At 42.7% G+C, this 17,960-nt stretch overlaps 1 protein-coding gene across 1 annotated transcript in view; it reads right to left on the minus strand.

Moving 5' to 3' along the window:
- The window catches only part of LOC130381083 (ribose-phosphate pyrophosphokinase 2), a 70,706-nt gene that overhangs the window by 34,021 nt on the left and 18,725 nt on the right, over positions 1-17,960 (minus strand). Inside the window, exons 2-4 of the mRNA XM_056588509.1 lie at positions 14,637-14,820; positions 11,089-11,187; positions 9,402-9,526 (exon numbers count right to left, since the gene is read on the minus strand). Of these exons, the coding sequence (XP_056444484.1) occupies positions 9,402-9,526; positions 11,089-11,187; positions 14,637-14,820 (408 nt within the window). The remainder of the gene's footprint in view (positions 1-9,401; positions 9,527-11,088; positions 11,188-14,636; positions 14,821-17,960) is intronic.

Consider the following 17,960-nt stretch of genomic DNA (forward strand, 5'->3'; position numbering starts at 1 on the left):
AGCCTTCAAATCCCAGATGTGGAGACTGCAGGGATACCTCACAGAGAAGACACTAAAGAGTCATCTTTCATTCATCGAGTGGACTCATTGGTTTGCGAATGACCACAAAGATGCTCCCATAGGAAGATTGCTGCATGGCATTCACCACTTATTCAAATTGTAGAGGTTGACGCAGTCTTCCTTGTGGTCACTTGCCATAACACTGTCATGTGTTTTATGAAAACACCATCAGTAACATTTAAATTGAGTTGATGTGGACGGCTCTTTTTTTTGTCCGATTTCTTCAGTGTTCAGTGCCTGTTTGTGAGATATGCATTGTTTGAAAGATAAGCCTTTGATTTTGTTTAATTTTAATATGTCTTTCATCAACAGTGGTTTGGGGTTTTATAACAACAATTAAAGTGCTTAACTACTGGTGAACGATGTTGCAGAACATATATGGTTTGTGTTGATTGCATGGAAAAGGGATTAACCAGTTACAACTTATATGATAAGAGCCTGGTAATACGATGGAAACAAACGAGGCTTCCTTTTACAGTACAGTTTCAGCTTACTTACTGGGTAAATTGTCGTGTTTTACTTGGTAACGTCGCAGAACGTACATGGTACAAGTTTGTGTTGACTGCATGGAAAAGGGAATAATGTATTACAAATTATATGGTAAGAACCTGGTAATACCATGGAAACAAACGAGGCTTCCTTTTACAGTACAGTTTCAGCTTAATTACTGGGTAAATTGTCGTGTTTTACTTGGTAACGTCGCAGAACGTACATGGTACAAGTTTGTGTTGACTGCATGGAAAAGGGAATAATGTATTACAAATTATGTGGTAAGAACCTGGTAATACCATGGAAACAAACAAGACTTCCTTTTACAGTACAGTTTCAGCTTAATTACTGGGTAAATTGTCGTGTTTTACTTGGTAACGTCGCAGAACGTACATGGTACAAGTTTGTGTTGACTGCAAGGAAAAGGGAATAATGTATTACAAATTATGTGGTAAGAACCTGGTAATACCATGGAAACAAACGAGGCTTCCTTTTACAGTACAGTTTCAGCTTAATTACTGGGTAAATTGTCGTGTTTTAATTGGTAACGTCGCAGAACGTACATGGTACAAGTTTGTGTTGACTGCAAGGAAAAGGGAATAATGTATTACAAATTATGTGGTAAGAACCTGGTAATACCATGGAAACAAACGAGGCTTCCTTTTACAGTACAGTTTCAGCTTAATTACTGGGTAAATTGTCGTGTTTTACTTGGTAACGTCGCAGAACGTACATGGTACAAGTTTGTGTTGACTGCATGGAAAAGGGAATAATGTATTACAAATTATATGGTAAGAACCTGGTAATACCATGGAAACAAACGAGGCTTCCTATTACAGTACAGTTTCAGCTTAATTACTGGGTAAATTGGTGTGTTTTACTTGGTAACGTCGCAGAACGTACATGGTACAAGTTTGTGTTGACTGCATGGATAATGGAATGTATCTATTATAAATTATATGGTAAGAAGTACCTGGTAATACCATGGAAACAAACGGCTTTGTACCCAGTATTTAAGAAGATGTACCATAACACTAGAGGAAAACTGTTCCTGCAGAGGTTGTTACCAGGTAAGTAATTCCATAGTGGTAAATCGAATAAACCCTTTCTAAATGGGTGTAGCTACGAATAATAACTACGAAAAAGTATTTTATTAGAAAGTACTATGCTAATAGATAGTACATCATTAAACTTCGGCTGTTAAGAACATAAACCTTGAATAATAAGTGTTTCTAAGAATTGGTTGCCCAATTTCCTGGGAAGTACACAATATCGGAGTTATTACCAACCCAAAACAGTTACAACTACACGCTACTTAGTTGAGTTGATGGGTAATAGTGGAGGTTTTACTTAGTACTTCAGCTGTAATTCCTCTGTATTTACCGTCTTATTACCAGTGGTAATTACACAGTAATACACTATAATTTACTGGAAAATTCCTCTGTATTTACCTTCTTATTACCAGTGGTAATTACCCAGTAATACACTATGATTTACCATGTATTTGCCGGGTAACTACCTCTGTATTTACCTTCTTATTACCAGTGGTAATTACCCAGTAATACACTATGATTTACCATGTATGTACCGGGTAAATACCTAGTAATTAGGGGACTGTAAAAGGAAGGGTTACCATATATATTATATGATATAGATATCTGTGTAGGCTATATGATAATATTTAGATATAGAGCTCCAGGACTCCCGTGTGTTCTAGAATATTTACAGAACACGGCTAAAGGCTGTGTGCGCCTCGCCATTGCGATACATCCACTGTAAACAGAGCGCATGGTACCGTGGCTGCAAGCTGCTCAGGGCCACACCCCCACCCTCCTCCTTGACACGCCCACCGAAACAGCGCATTTGGGGGAAGCTCAATGTGCGACTGGCTCGGAGTGGCTGTAACTCTGCACCACGGCTGAATTTCGGGAACGTCTTTGAATACTGTGTTAGTTGCCCACTAATACCTATATTAAAGAATACATAAAATAGCATGTCATGGGACCTTTAAAGAAAATCGTTTCGTGTGTATATACACACCTTCATTCGAATAGATGTAAATAAAATACAGCAATCAAATAATTAAAACCAAAGTCTATTAACCTTTAGGCTGTTCTAATGTCAAAGAAGAGTAGGCCTATGTGTTTGAACTGCGTGTGTGTGGAAGGATGTGTTTCATAGATAAAAACATATATATTATAGTTATATGCTACACGTGAACCTCCTAAAATGGCGCAATTTGATTGGTTGGCTATCTCGGGATATTGGGCAATATCCCATGATTGACATCTCAAACTATTGTTTTCGCAAAATGTCAGCTGATGACAACAAATAATCCTACGGTCTCGGGGGGCTATTCCCCACTATTCACTTCAACTTTGGAGAATAATTGTTAAAGGTCCCATGACATGCTATTTTATGTATTCTTTAATATAGGTATTAGTGGGCAACTAACAGTATTCAAAGACGTTCCCGAAATTCAGCCACTCCGAGCCAGTCGCACATTGAGCTTCCCCCAAATGCGCTGTTTTGGTGTCTGTAGCTATAATGCAAATGAGGAGGAGCGAGGCGGGTCAAGGAGGAGGGTGGGGGTGTGGCCCTGAGCAGCTTGCAGCCACGGTACCATGCGCTCTGTTTACAGTGGATGTATGCAATGGCGAGGCGCACACATCCTTTAGCCGTGTTCTGTAAATATTCTAGAACACACGGGAGTCCTGGAGCTCTATATCTAAATATTATCATATAGCCTACATAGATATCTATATTATTCAATATATATTATCACGGCCAAAAGCTGTGTGAGCCGATATTATGAATCTCAAACGACCGCGTTGGGTTCTCCGACGTTCCTGGTTTTTCAACGTCCACATCAATGTGAAGTAGACTGAACCGCGACGAGGAGAAAGGGATCGTTGCCGGGCAGTGCTTAGGCACCTCCGCCTCCGGCGGTGGTCCCTCAGCGGGGCTCAAGCGGGAGACATCCGCCGCCAACAATCCCTTTCTCCTCCATGTCGTGGTTCATGTTCTTGAGGGAGTCAAAGCCAAAGTTCCTTCCCCCCAATTCATTCTCAACCTTGGCTGAGATAACCCCAAATACGAGTCTCGTTGTAGAAATACCAGAGACGAGAGTCCGACGTGTTATGCGCCATAACACCAAAGGCAGAACGGTTATCCAAATAACAAGGAAGTGTACAACACTTGCGTTACAGTCCTGGAGCTCTATATCTAAATAATATCATATAATACATAGATATCTATATCATGTAATACATATTATCACAGCCAAAAGCTGTGTGCGCCTCCAGACGATATTATGAATCACAAACGACTTTGTCGGGTTCTGCGACGTCTCTGGTTCTTCCACTTTCACATCAACCTGAAGTCAACTGAACCTCGCGCTGCCTGCTGCCCGCTGCCGGGCGATGGTGCCTCGCGGCAACCGGCGGCATGTCGCAGTTCATGTACTTCAGCGAGTCAAAGCCAAAGTTCCTTTCCCCCAATTCCTTCTCAACCATGGCTCAGATAACCCCCACAACCGTCTCGTTATGGAAATACAAGACACGTCAAAGAACCGACAAGAAACACTTGCGTTACATTGTGTACACACACACACACACACACACACACACACACACACACACACACACACACACACACACACACACACACACACACACACACACACACACACACACACACACACACACACACACACACACACACACACACACACACAGTCGAGTCTCATTGGCGGGCCAACGTCTCTGGGCGGGCCAGGCAGAGTAAGGGGAGGAGCATAATGACGTTTAGGACGTCATCATGCTTGATGACGTCCTAAACACACATTCCAAATCAGCGCACTTGAGCCTCCGTTTTTTCAAAGGCGAGCAGAACAGCTAGTGCTCGTTTCACACCAAACGCAAGTTTTAGCCACTGGGGGACCATAGGCAGGCTAGGGGAACTCATATTTATGTTAGAAAACCTCATAAGTGAAATTTTCATGTCATGGGACCTTTAACTAATAGCCTCGATAGATAAATAGCCTAGTCAAGTCTTTATTCATATAAAACTACACGTCGGGAATTCCTTTAGGTGATTCGGCTCACACAGTATAGCCTACAAGACCACACAGAACAAGGGAGACAACAAGTCTGACTGGACATACACAAAATGCATCACATTAAAACTAGACCCATGCGTTGATAGACTGATAAAAAGATAATTAAATATGTTATATTATTTGCCTTGCGGAGCCAGCCAATCCTGTGCACGTATGCATATTAGCCATGTGCGCCTAACACAAGAAAGACGTAATGTTGAGAAGTCATACTAAAAACGGATAGCAAGCGAAAGGCGAACCAGACTGTATCAATCACATACTTTGGGTCCATTCTAACTTATGGTAAGAGGCTAGCCTTTAAATCTTTGCAGTGACTGAATGTTGATGATAAAACCGATTTTTTTGCATAAGATGAGTGTATGCGACTGTGCGTGTGTCCTTTATGGCTTCGGCATACTGCATGGTTATGATCAAGGCCTTGTGGTTGGTTGTGGTCTTAGTGAAGCAGCCTAGCCTTGGAGTTTGATAAGTTGGAGTGATTGTGTAGTACGGGCGTGCGAGAGTGAGAGAGAGAGCACACCCGGCGTGGTGATGTTTGGCTTGTTGTGGGCTGTGTCAGCATTCGCTGGGTTGGACAGTGTGCTTTGTGTACGTGTTCAATGTACATCTGTCGTATTTGCGGTAGATTGATGGTTAAATAATGTCACACCACGATCGGTTATACTTACAGGCACTCATTTGCCAGTGCACTGATTGCTGTCAGATAGGCTAAGTTAGCCCATAGCTAGCATTATGCCTTCTATTTCTAGATCTTCTGACTAAGTTTACCGGTAGGCAACTTACGACATAATCGCCGTCAGAGATTAGATATAAAGAAAACGTTGACTTTCACTCTGTGCTATTCACTGACAGTAAAAACAAATAAAAGTGTCGTTATTGTATGCAATGCTGTTTATTGACTAGCTCCAGCGCTCGTTGCTGGTTGCTAAATGATAGGAACTCTCCACTCATTCTCCTCTGACCATGCATTTAATTGGCTTTGACCGCCATCAGTTCTAAGCAATTCCTCATTCGCCCTCTCACGTCTGACGGGTTCGAAATTATACTGCTGTGGGCCGTCATAGATGTTATTTGTGGTTCTTGCCACCTCCTAGACGCCATAGTTCGCTGTAGACAAAATCTTTCTTCCCACGCAGAGTGTACAGCGGACGTTAATGTTTTTTAAATTTTTTACCGAGTCAAAGTAATGTCTGAACTTCCATGAATTAAATGCTCCATGTTCGCTCTCTCTCCCGCACTCCATGTCTTGCACACACGTGTCTGTTGTTTACTTCTAGACGTCGCGCCGCTATAGGCTACGTCATTGTCACGAGACAGTCTCACAGAGCAAACACGGCAAAATCCCAAATTCTTTTAACGTCTATGGCAAGAATAAATCACGGTTTAGTAATGCAGTAACGCAGGCTGCTTGCGGGAAAGTAAAAGTAATCGAATTACTATTTTTGCAATAGTAATCCCTTACTTTACTCGTTATTTGAACGTACTGTACTCGTTATTGTAACGCCTTACTTCTAACGCGTTACTGCCCATCACTGGTCTTAGGTCAAAATAGCCCCCCTCACCCTCCTCCTCCCTTGGTCCATTCTAACTTTATCTTCGTTGTGGATATCCTTAGCAATGAGTTGATACTTCATGTTGGGTCTTGAAATGTTCATAAGAGTCCACAGAAGTCGAATATCAATATTATTTCAGTCAAATTACATTGTGTATATGCAAAAGCCATCTAATACAAAGCAGCCGAAAAATAGAAAACCGAAACGCTGCAATGTTATTTTGTAGAAAACTGCGATTTAGGGTTTGAATTCCGCTATTGTCGTCTGATTCATGGAATCCACTTTGTTCGCCAGGGTCTCACGGTGACAGAGCCCTCACACATGTCTGTAAGACCAATACTTCCTTTTTTACAAGCCTTACAAGCCAATGAGGCGATCATCAAAACGGGGCATGTATACTTTGACAGCTACACCAGCAGACAGCAAGGGTCGGGGACGGGCCTTAGATATCCTAATAGCCAATGAAAATACCTTTCTGACGATATCCAGCATGTCAAACACCGTCTCACGTGTGGTTGAGAAAACAAATGTGCAAGGGGTGTGCGCAAACTAGCAGGCTCTTCCCCAGAGTGCGACTGTGAAGCAAGTGGTGGATTTGCGCGCTCGTGTGTGGTTTTGTTTTTATTTACTTTTGTGAGTTTGGTTTTATGAACATTTTGAAAGATGCCTAAACGCCCGGAGAAGAAAGGAGGGGGAGGGAAGGAGGGAATCATGTAAATAGTTTTTTGTTTATTTTCACATTGTTATTGTAATTTTACTTATTTTTGTTTATTTGTACATAGTTATATATAGAATTTTTACTATTTCAGTTTGTGTTTATACCAGGGTTTTTTCTAAACAAGGGAACAGGGGCGCTGTGCCCCGATACTCCCGGCGTGCGCCATCCTACCGAAATGCCGACTGAACCTGTCAGACTTGGATCTGTACTTACATGCTGCTGTACAACATACACTATTTCTCAAAACGATCTTTTCCCCGCGAAAAGATCCCAACACCGAGTCGACATGCTAACGTTAAAGTTATTAGCAGCTAGCTAGCTACTATGTATTTGAATGGGTTTTTGGTCTAGGCGCTAAGATGCTAAGCAAGTATACAAGACCATTCCAGTTCTCTCTGCACAAAGCGGTTTCAATGAACGACAGAAATAAACAAATGCTGAGTGTTGATCAAGAGTTTTGCGAGAGCAAAATTAACAGTCGAACAGGGTTCCCTGTTACCAGGGAACCCGTAGCAGGGAACTAAATAGCAGCTGCACGGCCGAATTAGCCCAATAAAAGTGTAGTAACCCAGAGAACCAGCTACAACATAGTTTTCATCCAAACGAGCCGTCTTTAGCGAACGGTGAATTGCATTGGCTCCTACGAGCAGTCGGCTTTCAGCCGCGAGCTTAGGGACCGTCTGCAAAGTGCAAAACTGAAAACGACAATAGTAACATTTCTATAGCGTCGCCATTATTGACTCTAGAGCCCCAAAACTTGTTCCATAGATTCATGGCACAGGAGGTCTACCATGACTAACGCTACCCTGAACCACCTCCTCAGGATCAGTATTGTGGGGCCTGCAATTGATCAATTTGATTTTGACAAGGCAGTGAGCCGTTGGGGCAGTCTCAGGAACAGACGGCTGCTGTTGTGATTTGTCCTACTTAATAAAAGTTTAGCCAATATTTTTGAAATTTGTCGTGTTTATTTACAGGGTAAAGTTGTACAAGTCTACCAAAAGTTGATAGTATTTTAGTTTTTCAGGATGACCACAAGAGCTAGAATTTCTCTCTAAGATAGCCTCAGAATGTATCATTTAATCATTATTTTTTCAAAGGCTTCGCGCCGTGGAAGGGGGAGACCCCCCTTCCACACCATCCCCCGCCTCGGTCGCGTTGCTCCCTCGGCTTTGCGCAGGGGTCTGCTCCATGCTACTTTTTTTTTTTCTAGAAAAACCCCTGTATACCATTGCAGTTTTCACTTTTTAAGTAAAAATAATAGCCAAAACACTTGTTTGAGCTTTCTTTTGTCCATCGTGGCTCTGCGTGTAACCAGAGCGAGTTACCAATCAGATGGTGCTGTGGGTTGGACAATGCTGGAGACATCGTAGTGACAGCAGACAGAGAGGCACGGCTGCATCAGGGCCAAAATAATCCCGTTTTAAATTGATCTCTTATCGGCCATCGGATCAAAAAGAAAAGGCAGATGCCGATATGCGTCAAAATGCCGAATATCGGCGCCGATATGCGTCAAAATGCCGAATATCGGCGCCGATAATCGGTCGATCCCTAGTCCAGACCAACATAACGGATTTGCGCGAGACACACGGATGTACCCTACCACTTTTGTAAATGCCATGTATACATTAAATTTGGATTGCATGATAGGAATAGATCTATTCCGCTTAGAAATTGAATCGGATGATCAGAAGTGTACATGTTTACGCGGCTTAGACACAGCAATGGCTCTGCCATTGTCTTAACACACACACACCACACACCCGGAGAGATGGGACCATCAGTTTTTCAAAGTGACATGCAGCGGAGTGTGATGTCATTTAGCCGTGCGAGCAGACCAGTAGGTTTAGAGCCCCTCCCCTCTCCTCTCGTAGCAGTGAATGAATACGTCGGTTCAGCTCTACAGAGTGTTTCCACCTGTGCCAGTTAACTTCAATTACAATTTGCGGGGCTTTTTAAGCAGTAAAATTTGCCACCACACCACAGCCGTTTTTTCTGGCAATAAAAAGAATTACAAAAAAAACAACGCCTTTTCATCTCAGATGATCGACGATGGAATCCATCCATCGTCGATAGTTGATAGAATCGACCATCGGCCCATCCCTAGTGGGCAGAGAGGTAGCGCAGCGTCCTGTCAAGCAGCACGACAAGCCATTTTATGGGAAAATGTGCGTTTCCCCATAATGTCTTTCAAATTACTTTACAGAAGCGAGCTCGCGAAGAGGATAGGCAGCAAGCCAGTCGGGTACCCAGTTTGTTTCAGCGCACGACAAGCTGACTGTCGCCCTGCATGGTTGACCTCGCCGTCAGTGTGTCAATGTGTGCATGAATGGTTGTAAGTCGCTTTGGATAAAAGCCCTAAATGTAAATGCCCTCCCAGGCATCGACCACTTCAAACAGTCCCTTTGATAAGATGCGACCCACGGTTCGACCTAAGGGCGAGCGAAGCGCTCCCGTTTACCGTTTGGCTCCGCCGGCATCTGGGGACACGATGATGCAGTTCTTCCACTCCGGAATATTCTCCCTGATCCACTGCAGCACAGCGGGCTCTGCATACAGGTTGTCCACAGCGATATCGAAGAAACCCTGGAGAACACGGGCAACGTCAAAACCCGGGTTGGAGTTTAACAACGCCGGCTTACGTGATCCTCATCACTTCCTGTGTTGTTACATCATTTCCTGTAGAGTCCCCTACAGTGGAAAGCTAAATGGACTGAGTGTACTGGCCATTTTATCAATAGCAGTTCATGTCATCATCCCGGTGGTTGTAAAGACGATATGTGGTGTTAAAAGGAGACATATTATGAAAAAAAAACACTTTTCCTTAGATTTGGTTGTTTTGGGTCCCCATACATGCTTTTTTGAGTGAGATATGCATTTCTGAAAGTACCCCGCCTACAGTTTCCAGTTGAGCGAGTCAGTTTCGGCACGGACTCTTTCGTAGGAAGAAGGCACATTTGAATATTACCACCCACTTTCCCATCCCCCTCCCATCAGAGCATAAATACGATTTGGTGGACCAGCTTTTGTGGTGCTTGACGGAGATGTTTCCAATGGGGGACCATAACCCTAAAAACTACTCAACTTTCTAGAAATATCTTGCCCTCTTATAATTAGGGATGGCGATCATTAATATTTATTGATATCGATGCCATTTTTGATACTCCTTAAGGATCCGAGTCTTTATCGATAATTTTCTAATAATTGGTGGAAATACGACGCGTTTTTAGTGATGAGGAAAATATTTAGGAAATAAATAATTGTATTTTAAATTAAATATGTAATTCTTAATAAATACTGACATCAGTAGTTTTAATTATATATACTAAAATGATTATAGCACTATACAACTGTGTTAGTAATACAGAAACATGAGTAACACAGTATTATTCATGTTTCTCACCAAAACCTCAATTTACCGTTTCTCTGTTACATTTGAACGCAACATTTGAAGGCATCATGATAACCTAACAGTCGTTTTACGGAGCCAACCTCATCAGATCATATCGCAGCACATCTGAAACTTTATTTACTTTTTAAAATAACTAGCTTTTATGCTGCCGATACAACACCGATTTCACAAGTGGATTACTATTTTTAGCTGGCGGGACTAGCGAAAATGTCTGTGTGTGCGATTACCGCTAGTACTTTGAGTGGATGATTAAGACGGGCCCGTCTGTGGTGCGACAGGAGAAGGAGGAGACGGGAGTCTTTTCGACTCGGAAACAGTCGAAGGTCCTGCAATTGGCCTTTATTTGATGCACAATGCTAATGTGCTTGACCATTGAGGTTGTGTTCCCCCTTTACAATAAATGATTTCACCCTTCTCGCCGTTTCAGTCATTCTCACAAGCAAAGTTAACGGCCAGACTTCACTCGTTTTATTTGTAATACCCGTTTGCTTACAATTCCATTCAAAAACATTGGTGGACACGCTGCAGTGATTGGATTGATTTGACTTAAATGCCGTGAGTTAATGATTTTCAAGTTTTGAACCGGATCCTTGATAGAACCGCGTTTCGATCCCCATCCCTACTTATAATATGGAGGACTAGGACAAAAGAAAATGTCCCTTTTAAAAGGTAGACAAAGCTTTGGATCCTTATTATCAGGTGGTTACACAGTGTGTTGGGTGTGAGGACCACTAACCTGGATCTGCGAGGCGTGCAGGTCCATGGTGATGATGTGGTCAGCCCCGGCAACCGACAGCATGTTGGCCACCAGTTTTGCTGAGATGGGGGCCCGGCTCTAGGCAAACACGTGTTACAAATACATCTACCACGTTAATAAAGAAAAATGGATCAAAACAAATTAATAAGAGGAGGAGGCGACTTTCTGCCCCCTAGACGCCATGTGCTGCATTCGATAACTGTACACTGATGATGCACAGGCCAACTATAAAAGCACAACTTGGCAACTGCTCTCCCCAAATGTAATCGATGAAATTTGATGGCTTTTGCCATTTTCTCAAGATTCTGAATGAGTCATTAGTTAATTGGGAAATCCAGCAAATAATGGGCGTTCCTAGAACCAGGTTTGGTTAAAGGTTGGGTATGGAATTGGCTTTTTTGGCAATTTTTGCAAAATTACTTGAAATCCTTATCATAACCCACTTACAGCCACTGAGTTAGAAGTACTGACATGAAAATTAAACAAGTCAATCATCTGTGGAACGGGCAGGGCTCGAAAAACTCCAGGCAATGATTTCCAGAGCCACCGAGTTGCATTGGACAGTAAGTATGTCAGTCAAACGGTCGTACTGCACTCCCCCCTCCCCCGCGTGCGACCCCTTCGTGCAGTACTCGTGGCCCAGAGCTCGTGACCCAGAGCAAGCTCCTGTTTGTTGTTTTCCTGCGGTAGCTACTGGAACTAGTTAATCCACATTTGGACCTAGCAGTAGAAGACAATTTCCATGGCAGACAAGACGCCACCATCCCCACCACCACCACCACCAGCAAAGAGAAGGAAAACTGTTTTTCAGAGAGTAATTGATAATAAAAACGCTGAAAGAGAAAAATTGAAATCAAGAATAAACCTAGGCGCTGCTTATAGTAATAATAATACATTTAATTTAGAGGCGCCTTTCAAGACACCCAAGGTCACCTTACAGAGCATATAGTCATCATAAATCGTTTAAAAAACAAGTCATTGTGGAAAAAATAAATAAATAAATATATAAACATAAAAAATAAATAAAACAAAAACAAGACAAAACAAAACAAACAAACAAACAAACCAGTGATCAGTTAGACGTTGTGTGCGAGTTTGAACAGGTGAGTTTTGAGTTGTGACTTGAAGGTTGTAATGGTGTCTGACTGTTTTATGTGTGGGGGGAGGGAGTTCCAGAGCCTGGGTGCTGAACAGCTGAATGACCGGGCACCCATTGTAGTGAGTCGTGATGTGGGGATACATAGTAGTCCAGCAGAGGTTGAGCGGAGGGAGCGGGAGGGAGTGTATTCTTGGAGGAGGTCGCAGAGGTAACTGGGGGCTAGGTTGTGGAGAGCTTTGTAGGTGATGATAGTAATGATTTATGTGACCGTTTAATGTTTAGAATATCTGGTGCAACTTACAGCTGAATGTAGTACCATGTTGTTTAACGAAAACCTACGCTAGCCTGGCTCGCTCTCGCGCATCTGTGTTCGCGCACGTGCATGATTGCGCGTCCAGGTACTTGGAATGGGTGGAGTCAGAGTCAGCGTTGAAGGAGAGGGGGTAGGACCATTTGAGTTGGGTATTTTCAAAATCTGCTGGCGTTTCGCAAATCCCATACCCAACATTTAATAATGGCCTTGAGGTCCAGGTGTGAATACCGTCAAGGACAGAACAATGGGGACTGACCAATCACATGTGTAGAGAGTAGGGATGGGCGTGAGGAATCGATTACTCGAGTACTCCTCGTTACAAATGAACTCGGTTGGTGGACAGGCAAGCTCGAGTTTGCATATACACACAAACAAAGTTTTCTGAAGCAAATTTTCTGTCGGCGCCACTAACGCATGCAGTGGGCACAAAGCAAATGAAATGTATCCATTTCTGTGTGCCGCGTTCCATGCCGTGTGCAGGCACGCCAGAATTCAAGAAGTTAAGAGATGGCGGTTAAAGCAAAGCGCAGCGCAGAATTGAAATACTTTAAAGAAATAGGAGATCATAAGGTGAAATGTACAATATGCCAAGCGAAATCGAGCTACCAGAAAGTACTATGCGGCAACATATGCTCCTGAAACACAACGGTGAGTTCGGGAAAGCCGACCCGCAGCAACCAAGTGTGTCGGCTATTTTCACCGCCGCAAGACGCAGCTGTAATCCCGGGCGTGTAGAGAAGATCACAACGCTAAGTATTTCCATAGTCCATTTGCTGCCGTTTTATTTGCAGCTTTAAATTATTTGCAATGGTTAGGCTACTTGTTTCGTTTTTGTTTTTTTTAAACTGTTACAGGCCTTGGTTCGACGTGATTTAAATTGTGAGACGCCCATTTATTTTTGTAAGGAAAATGTGTTTTGAACATTTGCAAAAATAAATAATGAATACTCTGATAAGTCTGACTGTTTTGATGGAGAATAAGCATTACATGTTTGGTTGGTAATATTGCCGTTCATCATCAGGCCTATTCCTGCTGCAGATGCGTTGCATTCTAAAAATAGATTCGATTAAACGAGTACTCGATTGATCCTCGAGAAATTCCTTCGATCACTCGAGTTTGGAATTGACTACTCGTGCCCATCCCTAGTTGAGTGTAGTCGTCTTGGATATTCTCGCCTACGTACGGATTTCAAACATTCCTGCTGAACATTGATTTATTGAGTTCTATGAATATGGTCCCTGAGGAAATGTATCAATGGGAATACAAGTATTGCGACTCCAGAGTTAGTGCCTGGACCTCCAGATTCAGGTCCTCTGACCTCCAGAGTTAGTGAGGGGACCTCCAGGTTTAGGACCCCTGACCCCCAGAATCAGGCCCTCTGACCTCCAGAGTTAGTGAGGGGACCACCAGATTCAGGGGGGGGACTTGGCACCGTGTGACCAGTAGGGATGCACCGATCCGCTTTTTTCACCTCCGATACCGATACCGATATCTGAGGTTTAGTATCGGCCGATACCGATCCGATACGATATAGAAAAACAGCCTGAAATTATGGCTACAAACTGTAAGTTTCATTGAGGGGAAAAGACTGGGATCATGAGACTTGAATTTTTGGAGGTGCTTTATAAGGTTTGTGGTATTAAAGCTAGAAGGTTTAGTACCACCCCTCGGGACATTTACTTTGCATATGTTGCATGTAGCCGTGGAGCTTGCTGGCTTAGGTAAAGTGAAATAGCTCCAGATAGCAGATCCTTTTGCTCGCTCCATTTTGCAATCACTGTAGGCTCCGCACGGCGTGTTGCTTGTTTATGACGTCACTCACAGCGCACAGCATAGAAACGGAATAGATCAGCCAATAGATAGATAGATACACTTTTATTAATCCCGTGAGAACATTTTCGTTGGAAATTGAATTATCAAAGCAGCAAGGTAGTAGGAATAGGATTTAAGTATGTACATAAAATAATTCTTTTTTTTTTCTTTTTTTTTTTAATATGGATCGGCCCATTTGTCACCGGTACCCGATCTAGAAATGTCTTCAATATCGGTACCGATACAAATATCGGATCGGTGCATCCCTAGTGACCAGTGTGAAGCGTGTGCCCATACCCCCACCTTGTCCTTCTTGTCCTGGCGGGCATAGGGGAAGCAGGGGATAACTGCAGTGACACGGGACGACGAGGCGATCTTGCAGGCGTTGATCATGATGAGCAGCTCCATCAGGTTGTCGTTGATCTCCCCGCAGCCGCTCTGGATGATGTACACGTCCTCGCCACGCACGCTCTCCCCGATTTCAACACTGGTTGGGAGAGACAGAGTGAGTGTGGTTACAATGGAGGGGGGGGGGGGGGGGTGCAGGTCAGCTGATCCTGCTAGATTCATTCTGTTTTCTGACCTATCAAGACATCCCTTTCCCTGGTTTGCTGAACACTAATTTAAGTCAACTTTATTTTCGTACGACTTCTGGTAAATACTCATTATCACTGCTCCATCACAGGGGATGAATTTAAACACTTTACAGTGGGGGGAGAAACTTACGGAGGGCTATTCTTCTGGTTAGGGATGCACCGAATATTTGGCCACCGAACATGTTTGGCCGAAAATGGCCCAAAACATAATGTTCGGTTTCGGCCGAAGGAGTAAAAAGGCCGAACATAAAAGGCCGAACATTTTTATTTAAAAATAAAAGTACTCATTTATTTAAAAGGTACATTGTTCTTAAATTCTTGCTATAATGTCTGCTGGAATGTTAGAAAACGTTCAGTATTAAATAAATATTTTGTATCAAATTTATAATTGATTTTTTTTATTGAAAAATAAGACTTGGAGTCCGAACGCGATTGCTAAATCGCGTAATGGAGCAATCGCGCACAAAATACCTTTCGAAGTGGACCGGCCCACCGGCAGAAATCCCGATCTTCCCGATCTCCAGCCTCTGCTGCAGAGCGAATTAAAATCGCCGGCAGAACGGCCTTGAGGTCTAACACCGTAATATATATAAACTATAACCGCATTTCACATTAATTGCAATTATTACATGGGTCTTCTCAATGCCATGGAATGTTCCGTTCACTTGCATGGGCCCTTCACAACTTCCGGCGGTGAATTATATTAGCCGGCCTAGCCAGGTCAACTAATGTTAGCGCCGTCTCCCACAAGAATGACCATACTGATTTCAACTTTGGATTATTCAACATCCGCTCACTCGCTGGCAAAGGACATCTCCAGGAGCTCATCAATGACCGTAAATATGACTTAAGTTTGACAGACATGGCAACGACTTTTCCCAGCTGAACGAAGCAACGCCCCCCGGGTTTGTTTACACCCGTCAACCCTGCATTAAAGGTCTCGCGATAATCTATCGCGAGAGCTGGAAAGTCTCGCCCGTCTCTGTGCCAGTCGACCCGTCATTTGAGTCACTTGTGATAACACTGAATGGACCATCCCCTATCACAGTAGCCACTGTTTACCGTCCGCCTAAGCCCAATTTAGAATTCATCAATCAGGCCTCGACATTAACGGTTGCCCGCTTGCCCGGGGCAACCAAAAGTCATATTCGGGCAAGTTGAGATTGATTTCTGGTTGCCCGAACGGGCAAGTGGATTTTGGGTGGATGTTAATAGAAAGGCTATTTATACAAATGTTTTTAGAAACTGCAGAACAACCTTTTTTGCCGCAAAATAACACAAAATAGAAGTATTTGCAATTGATCAGCACGCCGTCTTCTCTTCTCTCGGAAAGAGAGTTAACAGACCCGCATCGCTTCAGTGCGAATATAGCCCCGCCTTCTGTCACTCGCAGTGCGTTCTCTGGCCGTGATTCGAAGGTGTTGGCTAAAGGTTAGCCAACAAAGCTAGCATCGCAAGTGCAGCGCCTCCGCGAACGGTTGAGGTAAAAGGAAAATGGAGTAGTGATGGAGGAGTGCAGTTTGGAAGTACTTTGGATTGAGGCAAATTACCAAGGAAAGTCATATGCAAGAACACGGTTTTGAGTTTCATAACTGTGCACATGCACAGCAATAGCGATCTTTTTCACGAAATTGGACCCTCACAAACTATATATTACATGAAAGCTGAGCCTCCACTTATTCCAACAGTCCAAACCATATCATTCTGTCACTAAAACTCGCAAATAACAACTTAAGAAGAAACGTCCCCTTTTCTTTTAACAACCAAAAATGAAGTATAACCTTTGTGATTTTTGTCCACAAAGTTGATTCTGGTCGAATAAAACCACCATAAACAGATAACCCAGTGTCTGGGCCAAATTTTGCCACTAAACATGGTATTTTCAATCAATGAATAAGAGAAGGTTTCTTAGGAAATAGGTAAATTGCCTTCAATCAGAAAACATATTCTTCAGCGCAATCTAGTGGCCATATGTTTATTTGCGAGTGTTTGGCTTGGTGCATTCGAATATATTTGCCCTGAAATTTAAATAGAGGTGTCAAGTGTCAAAATTGTAAGATATCTACCTTTATTTGTGTCTCATAGTAAGACATCGCTCCCAAATGATAACGACCAACTGATAATTATTTCAGGTGGAAATGTTATCTTCCACTTATGCTGTGTTCCATGGCTTTATTCACTTTAACCAAGTATAGGGCCCTATGAAATCCGCGATAACGAAAACGCGGACGGAATCACGGAATTGGACAATAAAAACGGAATCAACTGATATTTTTTTTTTTATTATTATTTTATTAAGCAGGGAAGTATTAAAAGTAACAAAGTTACAATTTAAAACGGGCCTGTCTTAGTAAAATAACTGATTTCCAGCAGGTTCCTGTTCTTCAGCACATATAACATGCAACAGGGACAAGGCACATCAGACGTCACATTTACAATATGGAGCGGAATGCAGCGGAATTCGCCATTATTTTGGTGAAATTCAGTTTTGAGGGAAAAGGGAAACAACACAGGTGACATCAACGTCACTGAATGTTTAGCAGTCACTCGCACAACAATGTTAAAAAAAAATCCCCGGCCCACCACGCAAACAATAGGTCCCGCTCCTAACAAGAAGCCGAAGAAGAAGTTGAAGCGCCCGTAATTCGGTTCTAACCCCAAATTCAGAGCCGAACAATATCCAAAACACTTCCATCACTCAGGTGTTTTGTAGAATATGTCAACATACTATCGATTGGAAACGCAAAGATACGTGCGATGACCACTTGAAGTCCAAAATCCATATGAAAAACAATGAACGCCGTATCCAGGGCACGCCCCTTCAAACAACAATTTGAGTTTATAAAAAAATAGTTTATAAGCACTTTAATATTTATGTCATGTTTTTATTTGAAGCACTAAAAACAGTGCAATGTTGTGATGTTTTAATAAATGTAGTCTTCTATCTGATTAAATTGTATTCGTTCGCACTTATTTGACACTCGTTCTGATGATTTTAAGTGTAAAAACGGAATTTGGAAAAAAATAAAAC

This window comes from Gadus chalcogrammus, chromosome 4 (assembly GCF_026213295.1).
Source record: "Gadus chalcogrammus isolate NIFS_2021 chromosome 4, NIFS_Gcha_1.0, whole genome shotgun sequence".
Lineage (NCBI taxonomy): Eukaryota > Metazoa > Chordata > Actinopteri > Gadiformes > Gadidae > Gadus > Gadus chalcogrammus.